Source organism: Erpetoichthys calabaricus, chromosome 8 (assembly GCF_900747795.2).
Source record: "Erpetoichthys calabaricus chromosome 8, fErpCal1.3, whole genome shotgun sequence".
NCBI lineage: Eukaryota > Metazoa > Chordata > Cladistia > Polypteriformes > Polypteridae > Erpetoichthys > Erpetoichthys calabaricus.
In genome coordinates, this window is record NC_041401.2 from 79199289 (window position 1) to 79214386 (window position 15098).

The 15098-nt window shown below is 37.2% G+C and overlaps 1 protein-coding gene across 1 annotated transcript in view; it reads right to left on the reverse strand.

The window, feature by feature from the left end:
- Nucleotides 1-416: 416 nt before the first annotated feature.
- Nucleotides 417-15098, reverse strand: part of ube2g1a (ubiquitin-conjugating enzyme E2G 1a (UBC7 homolog, yeast)) — a 34166-nt gene continuing 19484 nt past the window's right edge. The window contains exons 4-6 of the mRNA XM_028806923.2: nucleotides 6797-6975; nucleotides 6500-6622; nucleotides 417-5876 (exon numbers count right to left, since the gene is read on the reverse strand). Of these exons, the coding sequence (XP_028662756.1) occupies nucleotides 6536-6622; nucleotides 6797-6975 (266 nt within the window). The 3' untranslated portion in view covers nucleotides 417-5876; nucleotides 6500-6535. The remainder of the gene's footprint in view (nucleotides 5877-6499; nucleotides 6623-6796; nucleotides 6976-15098) is intronic.

A 15098-nucleotide genomic window follows, 5' to 3' on the forward strand; every position in this document is an offset into this window, starting at 1 on the left:
ATTAACTAGAAATTAAAACTTGCTTCTTGGCATCAGTCGATCAAGTAATATAACATTTGCTCCACGCCAAGTCAATTTCATCCTATGCCAACAGTTTCTCACTTTAAGTCACCAGGACTAAAAATTGTTTCACCCCCATTAATACTTCTCAACCTTACTCATTCTTTCACCTGTTTAAAATGCATATCTGGATTTTATCTTCCCCAGTCCCACTACCCTCCCAGAAACCCCCCCCCCCCCCCCCCCCCCCCGTGCTTGCTTGGGGTATATTTTTGTCAAAAATCCAGCCCTCTTTTCTGTATCGCTTCTAGGTACCAGAACTATTCAAGCTACCGTATTGTAGCCATATTAATGTACTGATGCATAATATTTGGGTTCTCAAAATGGACAAATTACACACGGCACACACTTAAAAGTCACTGTCTTAACCTTTAATTATTTCTATGTATTGACTGATCATTCAAGTGCTATAATTCAATCAGGACCTCACCAATTCTTAGCAGCAAGGTACATGTTAATCTAGTTTAAAAAGTAATTGGCAACACAATCAACTTGCTCTATTTGTCCAAATCATTTTTAGAACTAACAAAGTAGCACCTACCTTATTGTACTGTCCAAATAGAGGTTCACCCCCCCCCCCACCCCCCACCATTTGTTCCAAGATTAAACCAATTAAGGCATCACCACAATGAAGACCTGCATCTTGTAGTACGGTATCCATGGGGGTACTTTTAAGGTATTTTTGAAAACACATGATTTTAAAACAGTACCATACTTTTTGTACTCATTTGGTGCTTCTCATAATATCAGTACATTTCACATCTACATTAGTACTGTTTTGTAGTTGCTTCCATTAATTTACGTACCCATCTCATAATAGTTTAGCCTGATGCAATATGGGTTAGTTTCCAACTGCCAAAGTTTGTTGGGAGTCAGTCAGTTAAACAAACTACTTTGAAGACTGATATAATGTGGCTTTTGAAATGAAGGTGTTTAAATTTGTCCCAAATATTCCATTAAGCCACAAGCATTGATTATTACATAAATAAATGTTAGGTTAACTAATGGCCATCTGAAACAGCCTGTAAAAGGCAACCTTTCAAGGATCAGTATCTCTCCCAAAAACAACCTACCATCACACAAAAATGATTGCCTTAAGCCTAAAGATAATCTGCACTTCTTGAAGGAACTGGAGACAAATGAGATGTACATACAGGTCTGAATTCTGCACCGCTCCTACCCCACTCCCGTTTTTTTTTTTTTTTTTGTTTTTTTTTTTAAGTACAAATTAACTTATCCACACGCATTGTACCAAACATTCTATAAATACTGGTTTGCCTTCACATAAGTACTTAAAACAAACTGGGAGGGCTTTAGAGATAATCACAAAGACTTTGTCAAATGAATATCAGCAATCTTCATAGTAGAGGCAACTCCTTTTCCATGTCAGCCTCATGATTTACTCTTCTCTTTAAAGTATGTTCATGTAAAATCAATCCAATTCCAGCTCTTGACTTTACACTATTAAGAAAAATCTAAGTTGATGCCGATAGTGTGGAATAACTATAAATTAAAATGAGACCCAGATCAATTTATTGCTAAAGATACAGGGGTCTTCCCAGACGGTCTTAAGAAAGGCAGGTTAGAAATGGGTCTAGAATTTTCCAAAGCAGAGGAGTCAAGATTATTTTTCTTCAGCAGGGGTTTAATTACAGCAGTCTTAAGTAAAATTCTAGAGAAGACAGTCAGTCTTAAGTAAAATTCTAGAGAAGACAGTCATTATGCAGCTTAATGAGCACCTCAATAAACATGCTATTCTTGATAAGTTTCAGAAAAAAAATCAAAGTACAGAAACTGCACTCGTTAAAGTAGTAAATGACTTGCAGGTAAATGCAGACAGAGGCCATTTATCTGTTCTCATCCTTCTAGATCTGAGTGCTGCATTTGATACCAATGATCAGAACATTCTTAGAAATCGCCTTAGTCAATGGGTGGGCCTCTCTAGTAGTGTCTTAAATTGGTTTGAATCCTACCTGGCAAGTACAAAATTCTTTGTTAGTTGTGGTAATACTACTTCAAAGACGCACGATATTCTATATGATGTTCCATAAGGCTCTATCCTGGGTCCACTGCTCTTTTCGATTTACATGCTTCCATTAGGTCAGATTATCTCAAGGCATAATGTGAGCTACCACAGCTATGCTGATAACACACAGTTGTATTTATCAATAGCACCGGACAACCCCAACACTTTTGATTCACTGATACAATGTCTCACTTGTGTTACTGAATGGATGAGTAGAAATTTTCTCTAAATAGAGAGAAAAACAGAAATTTTAGCAATTGGCGATAATGGATATAATGAGGTTATGAGAAATAAACTTGATACATTAGGATTAAAAGTCAAGACGGATGTAAAAAAAATTTAGGGGTAACTTGAATCTGACTGGATTCAACTCGCATATTAATCAGATCACTAGGACAGCATTTTTTTCCACTTAAGAAATATAGCAAAAGTTAGACCTCTTATAACATTGCAAGATGCTGAAAAATTAGTTCACGCTTTTGTTTTCATTTGGCTTAGATTACTGTAACACACTCCTCTCAGGAGGACTAAAAAAAAGACATCAATCGATTGCAACTAGTGCAGAATGCAGCTGCTAGAATCTAAACTCGGAAAAGAAAATCCGAGCACATCAACCCAGTTTTGATGTCACTACATTGGTTATCTGTGCCATTCAGAACTGAAAATACTGCTTATGGTTTACAAAGCCTTAAATAATCTCGCTCCATCTTATATTTTGGAATGTCTTACACTCCAAATCGTAAGCTTAGATCTTCAAATGAGTGTCTACTTAGAATTCCAAGAGCTAAACTTAAAAGAAGTGGTGAGGTGGCCTTCTGCGGTTATGCACCTAAAATCAGGAATAGCTTGCCAATAGGAATTCGCCAGGCTAATACAGTGGAGCACTTTAAAACACTGTTGAAAAACACATTACTTTAACATAGCTTTCTCATAGCTTCATCTTAGTTAAATCCTGAAACTCTGTATATTCAATTAATTAATATTATTCATGGTGGCTCCAAAATCCGTACTAACCCCTAGTTTCTCTTCTGTTCTTTTCCCGGTTTTCTGTGGTGGCGATCTGCGCCGCCACCACCACCTAATCAAAGCACCATGATGTCCCTACATGGATGGATTAAAGGCCAGAAGTCCACATGACCATCATCATCAAATTCTTCCATGTGAACCCTGAATACAATGAGTACTGATTGAGGTCATTTATGTTGGGTAGAATGCCTAGAGGGAGCTGGGCGGTCTCGTCGCCTGGAACCCCTGCAGATTTCATTTTTTTTTTCTCTAGCCGTCTGGGTTTTTTTTTTTGTTTTTTCTGTCCTCCCTGGCCATCGGACCTTACCTTTTTATTCTATGTTAATTAGTGTTACCTAATTTTAATTATTTTGTCTCTCCTTCTTCATCATGTAAAGCATTTTGAGCTACACTGTTCGTATGAAAATGTGCTATAGAAATAAATGTTGTTGAATTTAAATTGCAGTATTATGCAAATACGACTACATAAAACTTCTCAATTATGCAGTCAAACACTATATAAACTAATGCCGAATTAGTTGTATTCTGGCAGAAATAAAGCATATGTATCTAAAAAGGTTTGTCCCGCCCCAACACCCAATCCAACAAAGCTCCTACATTTAGCAGACTTTGCATTCTCAGGATGACAGTAGAGAAAGTTGTTTCAAGTTATTCATAACTAGAAAAGGATGATTCAGAATACTCTTCTTTTAAAGCAACTGTGTACTCATGACAGCAGAGGTTAGGCTTGAGTTTAGCATATATGTATAAAAAGTTGCATGTCCCTAAGGAGTTTGCCAAAGATATTAGTTAATTCTATGATTAATTCCAATACATCTATAGGTCTGTCACATTCCTTGAACGTTTACATCCTTCGAGCATAAGCAATTGAACTTGTGGTAAATTTGAAACCACTAAATGAGTTTGATGGAATGATGAAATACCCAAAAAACAAAATGAAATACCCTAAACACAAACCCTAGTATGTCATGCAGTATAAGTGAAATTTGTATGGCATCTAAAAGAATCGCCACAGTTTAAAAGCAAAACTGATACTGAAGATGCGTTGTCAAAGATGTTAGGACAAGTCACATCTTTCAAAGATGACATAATGCTGATTAATTCAAATGAAAAGCTCAAAATAAAGTCTCAGTAAATCAATATTCAAGTAGAAGTAGCAGGTACACTAAAACCACCCCAAAATAAACATTTCTGAATTCACAAGGCGACATGCAACACTTATATATTATGGAACGGTACTAGGACAATTTAGTTTGAGCGTTGAATTTATAGGAGGTATAAGAAGCAATACACTTTTTTAAATTAAAAAAAAAAAAAAAAAAAGCCCTTAACCATGAAAAACATTCAAGTCTTTCTTGAACGCTTATTTGCAACTGCAACCCTTACCTCTACCTCAAAATTCATCCACAAGTCCTCAGCCCCAGTTTCTGCCCATTTCCACCCTCCTCCCCATTCTCCTTTCTCACCCTTTGCCAAAATGTCATTAATTGTCAATTTACAGAAATATCTACTGGAAAATATATATATTTTGGAAGAACACTACATGAGACAATTTCCATTACATGAAAAATATACAGTCTTTTGTCTTTGTACATTATGCAAGAAAAAAAATGCAGTAGTTTAAGAGCCATTAAACAAAAGGCATTTTAAAATCAGACACACAGTCTTGAATACCAAACCTGAAAACTGCCCACAAGTAGACCTACATTGAAAGCATGCTTCACATCCCTACCTAAAAAACACAGACACAAGCCAATTTAATGACATCTTCTTTAGTGGGTATTGGCTTCTAAGACCTTCAAATCACACAGAAAGCTTAAAATGGACGTGGCACCATTCCATAGTGCACTAGGGTGAGGCAAGGTTGGTTATTGCTACACCAAACATTTTCCCATTCACCTGTAATTTTAAATGAAGCAGGTATCTGTTGGGCTTTCATGTGTTCATATTGAAAGTGGGGAGGAAAAAACCAACCATTTGAACAGGAGGCACTTCTGAAGGAAAAGAAAAGCAAAAACAGTAGAAAAAAAAAAAAAAAAAAAACATTTCCACAGGCTTTAGCATCACTTACCTTGCAAGCCAAATTCAGCCCAAAGAGGCAGAGGTGCTTTAAAAGATGCCATCCAGGGTATTAAACATCCCGTTTAAGATTAAAGTTAAAACCACAAGGCCCTGACTTTTATAGAGTTACACCCACAAGTGGGGAAGGGGAGAGTAAACATAGCCGCCATGATTTTAATAAGGTGGCTTCCAAGATCAGATAGCCAAAGAAAGATGAACCTGAAAATGCATTTTTCACAGTTAAAGAATTAGAAAATGTTGTCAACTGAAGTCTGCAACCCAGTTATCAATTGACATGGCTTTCTTCAGAGTAACCTGTAATTGCACCAAGTTACAGGATATGGGCAGGATGACTAAACTCTGGCAGGATGTACACTGTTCATATTCTAACTACAGAAGCACTATTTATTTGGTTCTATGTGCAGTGCTGAATGAAGATGAAGTTTATATATTACTCGGTTCATGTTTGTGCTATGTACACAACTTTACAGTTTTTCCTGAAATTAAGCAGTTCGCAGGACTTCATAAGAATTGCATGATCTTCTGGGAGTTGGCACTTTCAATGCTGTGGCTACATTTTCTTTCTGCTACTAGCCACCTTGCAAATCTGTATGTGTCTGCCAACCTGTATTAAAGGACAAGTCCAGCAATAGGTGGGTAGAGTGCAGGTAAAAAAACAGTGCCATGTTTCTCAACTGGAGACCTGTGGAGAAGTTAAGAAGGTGGTCAGTTCAAAATTCATAAAATAAATTCAGCTTACTTTATTCACAATATGGAAGGTAAATATGCCTACTTTTGTAAGTGAAAATTTCAACACCCTTTTATCAAAGCTTCCAATCCCATGTACTGTACAGCAAAGAAAATGGATACTTGCACCCACAACACCTATCAAAAGGTGGGATAAGAATTCTGCCCCACCACCTAAACACAAAAAAACATCCATACTTCAATAACAGCGGGCTACATTAGATGTGTAAAAAACACCCACAGACAGCAGCACATGTATACATATACACACACACACACACACACACGTAAGATCAACCCAGACCCCACCAAGTGATGAATGAGGGGAAGAGCATAAAAGCACAGCAAAATACACAGAATGGCCAACAGCACAAAATAAATAACCGCAAAAAATCGTAAAACACATTTCCCTAACACAACTACATTACTCTAACCAAGATCAACTAACAAGCCAGAATTTGACTACAACTAATAAATGAAAACAAAAGGAGTAAAGTGGTTACTCACACCAGTTTGACAGAACAGTATTAGAGCAAGTGTGCCCAAGTGTTAATGCTGGAGTTTAAGATTTATACTCACCCTGAAAATCTGTAGCTACCAGCAGCTGAATAAAGGTCAGTCAAAGGCAGTCTCTTGGCTTTTTCTTACACAACGAGCTACTTTCTTTTTGAATTCACCATTCCTATCTTCCCGCCATTCTTTCTACAAAATTCATTTGAAAGCATTAGTGAATAAGATTACAAAACAGAAGTGAAACGGACTATATAGGAGAAAGTATGGTAAATAAACATGTCAAAAAGTTATTTAAAAAAATAAATAAATAAATAAAAACCACCAACAACCCCACCACCACAGATTTACTTTGGAATCACTTACTGCTGCATCCACATTAGCAGGTGAATCTCCATTGGGATCAGCCAGCATAGAGATGACACTTATCATAATTGTTTCCACAGTGTGAATTGGTAACCATCGCTCCTCAGGTTTTTCATAACCATACTTATCTTCTCCAGGCTCATGAAGTATGGAAATGCACACATCACCATTTTTGTCAACTGAAAAACAATTGAAAACAAGGTCTTTCTTTTGCTAGTTTAATGTGCAAATGTTCTGAAAAGTCATTTCCCATGATGATGTTATACTTACAACCCACATAATAGAAATTGTGCATCATACCATATAGTAATACAGTGGCCACTACCCAATATTAAGAAAGATTTTAAAATATAAATAAAAAAATAAGTTCCTACACACAGGAAAATAAGAGTACAAATGTGGTGTTCCCAGAAAAGGTTTGCAAAAATGCACAAAAGCATATTTTGAAATAAAACACATTTTTCTCATAGATGGATGAATCAGTTTAAACATTAGTGATGTATTGTGATCTATAAAATAGAAGGAAGGTAATGCAATGCTTCACCTAAATTCCAATGATTTAAAAAGGTTATAGAAAGATAGGGGAGAATGGTCAAGGGAGTTTTGACAATGCTACAAAATGTAATTAGTGCCCTTAATAATAATAATTAATAATAATTATTATTTGCATTTATATAGCGCTTTTCTCACTACTCAAAGCGCTCAGCAATTGCAGGTTAAGGGCCTTGCTGAAGGGCCCAACAGAGCAGAGTCCCTTTTTGGCATTTATGGGATTTGAACCGGCAACCTTCCAATTGCCAGTGCTGTTTTCTCACTCATCCTACACACTTGCTAATCTTGGATATTTCAGTATACAGTATATAGATATTCAAATTGTTAAAAGTAACTTTTTAAAGTTTATACACAGCACATGTGATATGTATAATCTGTAGCATGTTATTTGTTCTGGGCTCTTTTCAAAAGGCAGCTTTTATCTAATTTAAAAACAAATTATCAAAGTAAGGGTCATTTCGGACAGTTCTGGGGTAGTATACATTTTCTTTTGAAATCTAGTCATACTGACATCCATAAAACCTATTAAAAACACAGGTACTCCACTAAGGTGCGATCTCTCGCTTTTGCTAGTATGGAGCATTACGTACAAACAAATGCCAAACTTCATCTAAGAATTTTCAGACTCACAATATTGTATTCAAAAGAAAAATTTGGCCCTTTATGCTGGGAAAATCAAAAGGCAATACACTTTCCCCTCAGGATTAATACAGTGTACCAAATTAAAATTTCTTAAACTATGGGGCTCCGCCCCCTGCTCCCCATCACTCGCCAACTCCCTGTGTTTGGTTAACTGGATATACAATTTAAAAAGAGATGATTACAATTTCATTATTTCACTTTTACTTTAAAACTTCAGTAAAAACAATATTTGGAATTACCTTATCTTCAAGATCACATTGAATTTTGATTTTTTGGACTTAAATCGTGACAACACAACGTATAACTGCACATGAGTGAATATCGCTTCTTTTTCTCTAATAAACAAACTGACTTTTTCGAAGGTTTGTCAATGTGATTTGTTAATTGTCATAGCAAAAGCTATTCTCAAAGGAAACTGTAAATGTTTTAATACGAATGGCATATCAAGATCTCCTTTGGAGTCTAATGTTATTCGCAGAATATGTACTACATTAAAATTTTAACACGCAACAAAAGGTAAAGGATAGAATTGTTCGATCAATTTTTAATACAAATAATCTTGTCCCACTGAATAGTCCATCACTCATACATAAATTATGCAATAACATTACCATACATCCTTCTTTCAACAGTAATTCAGTCGGTGGGAGACCGGACGGTGTTAACGCATGCAGATATTCTATGGGATATTGTAAGTTGATGTTTTCATCTTCTGCATCATCACCACCACCTGCTTCAGCATGGTCTATTGATACGAATTTAATCAATTTGCTGTGTAACTGACTTCGTTTATCGCTGCTAGGATTGCCTGTGTATTAATTTCTTCTGTCGATAATCCTTCGGGATAAAAAAAATTCTTCAATAAGATTTTTACATAACCAGTCTTTTATTGGGAGATTTTGAACTTTAAAATTGCCAATGTCTAGTAGCCAGTTTGAAAAATCATCCAAATTTTGATTTGCTAGCATGTGTTTTTTTGTAATTTGAATTTTTGGAACAAAGACCATAAAGGCCCACTCTTTAGGCATGCATCGTAAATCTGCCTTCGGTCTCCTTTCTTGAATACAGGTAGAACGTGTCTAAAGTCCCCTCCCAGTATAAAAGGTTTTTCCTGCAAACGGTTTTTCAGATCCAAAAAACGTCTTGTCAATTACATTTAATATCGTTTGTGGGATCATTGACTCTTCATTCCAAACGAATTTCGTTCTGTTCCATTTCTTGTTTAATCTTTTTTCCAGTTCAATGTAACATCTTTGTCCGTGATATTTAAAAGTTAAACATTTTTGTGAGCCGTTTTAACATATGGAAGAATTGCTGCTATACCTGTTCATGCTTTCGATGTAATGTTTTTGCAGAAGTGTTTGAACTGTGACTTCGCGGGGGTCTACTGTATTGCAGGTTCGCGGCCTGAGCTATTCACGGATTTTTACTTAGAACCTAATTGTTAGCGGAAACCGCAAATATCCTCCGCAATTTTTATGGCTTTTTTGTGGCAATACTGTACTGCAGAGAGAACAGGAAGCAACTGTAGAGGAAATGCGGCTTGGGATGGTGAAAGTAGCCAATAGAATTTGAAACTGCAACTCCCAGCAGTCCCTGCAATGGCTACTGAGGGTGCTGGGGCTATTGGGGTCAAAAGATGTCAGTGCGGCTTTTAAAAAGGGGGCTGGTGACCAAAAGCAAAAAAAAAAAAAGTTTTTGCAATTTGTGTTTCAAGTTCCTGTCTCTCTGCCTACCTTCTGTTGGGTTACCTGTGCTTATTCGTTTTGTCCTGGATCGTTTCATGTTTGGGGTCTGCATTGTCTGCATGTGTACATGAGGACTGTAAGTGGATTCATGGCCATCGTGCAAAGAAAGAAACGCTCCTGAACCCGTCTTCACCGTTTCAGGAACTAGCGGTAGGGCTATCTTTACATTCCCATTCAATGTGCGGATCTCTGGACTATCTATTTTCATCATTACATTTCATCCGTTGCCATTTTTCATGATTTACTGTGTGTTTTGTTGGTGCTTTGTTGTATTTAATGTGTAATCACTGTAAGGGGAACCAGGGTGGTACAGTTGTTTTCATTACATTCTTTATTTTCTGTTTGATTACCGGATTGCTTTGGTATTGTCTGTTTGTGAGTGCATGCAGGTCGAGCCAAGGCTGGGTGCGTCCCTGGAATCTCCCCCATAAAAATAAATCGCCGTCTTAGACGGTGTGAATCTTAGCAGCACCGGACCGCTACAGCGTTATTCATTTCTCCTTGCTGCTGATTGACTGTGATGCATCTTAAGCCGAGTGTTCTTGTGTTTTCCGTTTTGTTCCTCTTAACCCTTAAACCGCCACAACCAGCTATAGTCGTTTCCCAGTGCCATTTGCGAGCACGCAGGAGCTGATCAGTCAGTGCCGTACATTTGTTGAGCAGCCAGCTCATGACCACTGCCATCCCCTTGTGAGCTGAATGCACCCCTAGAAGACACGGACACTCTTCAAAAAAAAACCCTCTTAAAAAACGCAGATAAGACTACTTTCACATTGCAGCCTTACTTGCGGCTGCTCTGTCGCAGCATATGCTTCTCGCACGAAGCTACGCTTACTTAAAAGCCTGAACTGCACCCGTCCTATATGGCGGATTGGTTTGTTTCTCTCTCCTCCCCCAGACATCCTCTGCTCTTGTTGGGGGTCCTGCTCCCCTATGATGTTTATCTATTCTTTAAATCGAGAAAGAACTGCATACTGAGCTCGTTTTACTTCTAACAGAGACACATTTGTTTGAAGTGTTTGAATAAAGTTACTGTCTCTATAATCTCCTGTGTTTCTGTGCAATTCTGTGACCCAAACGTGACACACTGCAGCCTCACGGTCTCTGGGATTGAGCTGCTATACTAGACTAGCCTGCCAGCGTCAGCTTTTACCTCTGTGTTTCCGTGCTGCCAGTTCAAGCTCAGTTGACTCGATGATTTACTTAATTTCATCCATGGCGTCACTTGCATCTTGTACATATTGTTCCAGTAGTTTATATAAAAATAGTTTTTACAATTCATTAGCAGTGTGTAAAATGATCAGTGTTGCAGTAATTGTGATGCTCTTTGCATGGGAAAAAAAATGTGTTCTATTAAAATTTCACTTTGTGAATTGTGACATTTACTTAAACAGTAGCAAAAAAGTATTTGGCGTCCAGGGATGCATTAACCCCCAAGTATGTGGCAGTTTAAGGGTTAAAGCCCCAAGATGCCACTGAAACGCCCTGCACCTTCTAAGGCTTCTGGCACTGAAAACGCACTTGCATGAACTACAGTATATATATAGCGGTAACATCGGTATTTTACATTCTAGCACTGCGGGAGACATAGCAGTACAGTATACAGGTTTACCTTTACCTTAAAAAAAAAAAAAAAAAATGTATTAAGTGAAGTTTGAAATTAAATTTAAAAAAGTGTTTGAGGCATATTTAAAAAGGTTTAAACTATCAAAACACGCATTTTTTTTTTTTTTTTTTAAACCACATCCAAAATTCGTGGTTTTGCACAATTCGTGGGTGCTCTAGGAACGTAACACCCGTGAATTTTGGGGGTGTACTGTAATGGACTAAACATTCATTCAAAAAGGTTTTTCCTGTTCTGCCCGGTCCATCTATGAAGAATAACCGCTACTTAATTTCTTCAAGATGACATTTTTGAATTTTGTCGAAAACCGATCTTTGATCATCGTTTAATTGCGAGTACATTTCCTGATATAAAATTTTCTATGGTCCTCCACTGTTATATCTTCGTCTGTTGTTATCGCTTTCTTTACCTCCGATTTGTTAAATTTCTTCTGGAAGTCCAAATTGCTGCATTGTTATATCTTCTGCTTCTAACAATTTGATGATTGAAAGAGCCGTTTGTTCATTCAACTTTTCGGCTAATGGTCCTTTAAACAAAGCCATAATTGTAAAGTACCAACTTCACCGGTCATAATTAAAGTACACAAAAGTAGTGTCTTAATTTGTCAGACATCATTTCTAACATATAGTCGTCTGATTTACATAACCCAGCTGCTTGTGACGCTTCTTCAAAAGTACCATACGTAGCTCCATCTATAGTTGGAACATCTTTATACAACGTTGGTCCTTTCGATTCACATAATTTTAAATGAAACTGTTCAATATCTTTTGGTGATACAATATTTAAATCAAGCAACACTTTTGCAATTACTTTTTCTTGGATGCCACACTCCTTTTAATTTCTGCCACTTGTAATGTTGAGAAATTTGTGCATACATATATGCTTTTGCATTTAAGTCGGTTAAGTTCAAAATATTCAAAAAATTGATTTTTTAGTTTTTGCTACCTTTAAAGCTTCTGCTTCTTTGCACTCTTTAAATTGAATCATATTCTGACCTGGTAAATGAATTGGTAATAATTCAACAGAATGACTGACCATGCATTGGCAATTCCATTAAATGCCACCCACTTTCCATTGCACTAACGTACAGAGTATCTAAATATGCTTGAACTTCGTCCCAAGACTGTTCTTTGGATAAAGTTATGCATACTCATGTCTTTTATGAATGTACTTGTAGATTTACTTCATACTCATCACCGACGGACAATACTTGACATTAATATGACAATCGAATTGTTTGAGCCAATAGGAGTTATATGGTACAATTACTGAATTATCGATCATTACAATTTTACCATCTTTCTTTCCATGATAAGTGGGTTGTTCGTTTTGATTAGCTCTTCGACGATAATCTGGAAAGCCAGCCTTAGTCATATCTGTTGTCTGGACGAACACTTTAGGAAATTTCTTTAAAACACTTTTTTCTTTTGAGTTCCAACATGCTGAATCTTTTAAATGTGGTCCGTGAGACAGGTGTTTAATGACTTTGTGCCATAATTCAGGATAGGTTTCTCTGTTCGGAATTTCAGCACAGACAAACTGATCTACATCATCCATCCATTGTCTCCCGCTTAACCGAGGTCGGGTCGCGGGGGCAGCAGCTTGAGCAGAGATGCCCAGACTTCCCTCTCCCCGGCCACTTCTTCTAGCTCTTCTGGGAGAATCTCAAGGCGTTCCCAGGCCAGTCGAGAGACATAGTCCCTCCAACGTGTCCTGGGTCTTCCCCGGGGCCTCCTCCCGGTTAGACGTGCCCGGAACACCTCACCAGGGAGGCGTCCAGGAGGCATCCTGATCAGATGCCCGAGCCACCTCATCTGATTTCTCTCGATGCGGAGGAGCAGCGGCTCTACTCTGAGCCCCTCCCGGATGACTGAGCTTCTCACCCTATCTTTAAGGGAAAGCCCAGACACCCTGTGGAGGAAACTCATTTCAGCCGCTTGTATTCGCGATCTCGTTCTTTCGGTCACTACTACATCATCAGCAGTTAATAATTTATTTTGCAAAGTAACCAATTAATGCATGCGAGGTAAACCCCGTTTTTGAAATTGTGTAAAATGTATGCTCTGATTTGACTGAACACCTTTTACAGTTCTTTGAATAAAATTAAGACATTCTGATAAAACAATTTACTTATGAAAGCTGGAATATCTAGAGTCGATGGCATTTTTCCTCAAGAATCGATGGATTTCTGGCCACTGTGAATTGTAAGTCATTGTAATAAATCTGGCCGACCGATAGTTCGGGATATTGCAATTTCATCATGATATAATTGTTGCTATGGTCTTGGGCTACCTTGATATGATGGTAATATTACCATTTCACCTATTTTGAATTTGTCTGAACTATTGATATATGAATTTTGAACGTTATCAATGAGACCTTCCATATGTTCTGTTCGAAGTTTTGCTTGATTAGATTTCATAAAGAAGAGACGATTAGCTTCCTCTTTTAGATACACATTAAATGATGTAATGTTTCGTTAGACATTAAGATGACAAAAGTGGTTTAAATATATTGGAATGTATCACTAATTTTGCTCCGAAATATTGTATGGGTGTTACTCGTTTTTCTGAATTAGTGCGTTTCATATTGTACGACCATCCCTGTTTCACCTTCATGGAAAATCAAAGAGTAAAGAATCGGAATGTGGCGAATTATTAGACCGTAATGTCAAATCGTGTTGTGCTTTTGGATAAACACAAATATCTACTCTATGTTCGATATCTCCATCTTTCAAAACTATTATCACTGACAATTCGTCACATGTTGGTTTATTATAAATGCGACCATGATCTTTCGGATTCATATAGAAATCCAAGAAAACTTTTGTCCGTGTTTTGCAGATAAATTGTGTAAAGTGCGATACTTTTGGGCGTATGGATTTGTATCCATTATTGGCTGTATAATTTCTAATACGTCTGATCATTTAACTCTTTCGATTCTATGTTGCACCGCTTCTCCATGATCATAAATATACACCTGACCAAAGTGTGGTTTCTTCAAAATTAAACTTGTCGCAGCTTTAAATTGTTGCGGGACCACAGATTCTCATAGCGTATGGTCCATTATTGTGTAAAATCTACGTTTTCAGCATTGAATGATGCGAACGCGAACAAATTATTGTAGACTCGGATATTCTGCCTGTAGTGTTTTTGGATTTCACTTTCACCAAACAACAAATCTTTTCATTCTCGCGGACACACCTCTTCATTGGGAACAAACACTACTTTTCCCTGATGGCAACATGAATTAGATGATCTACAAATCTCTGACTTAAACTTCAAAGCCTTACAATATTTACATACTTCTGACAGATCTCCTATGTCCATAAATTCAATCTCTATTTGCTTTTCCATTATTTCACCGAGCAATAAATTTCCCTGTTGGTGCTAATAAAATTTTTACTATATTTTTTTTGAGACTTTCGAATTTTACTACTTTCCTAATCTAACTTTCTCTGCATGTGTATAACGCCTTTTTTGAGTCTTTCGAATTCCATTGCTTTCATAATCTCTAACCTGCTATGCACGTGTTTCGCCCCAACATTTTTGAACCTCCGACATTCTACTTTGTCTTCTTTTTTTTTTTTTTTTATTTTGACCTCTCTTGGACCAGCTAGATTTTCAATTCCATCTGGTCCGGGATGATTATTATTACTTTCCCTTATTTCGAGTAATAATTTCCGTTTGTTAATGCTAATGTGATCTTTACTGTCTTTTTTTGGATACTTTTGAAT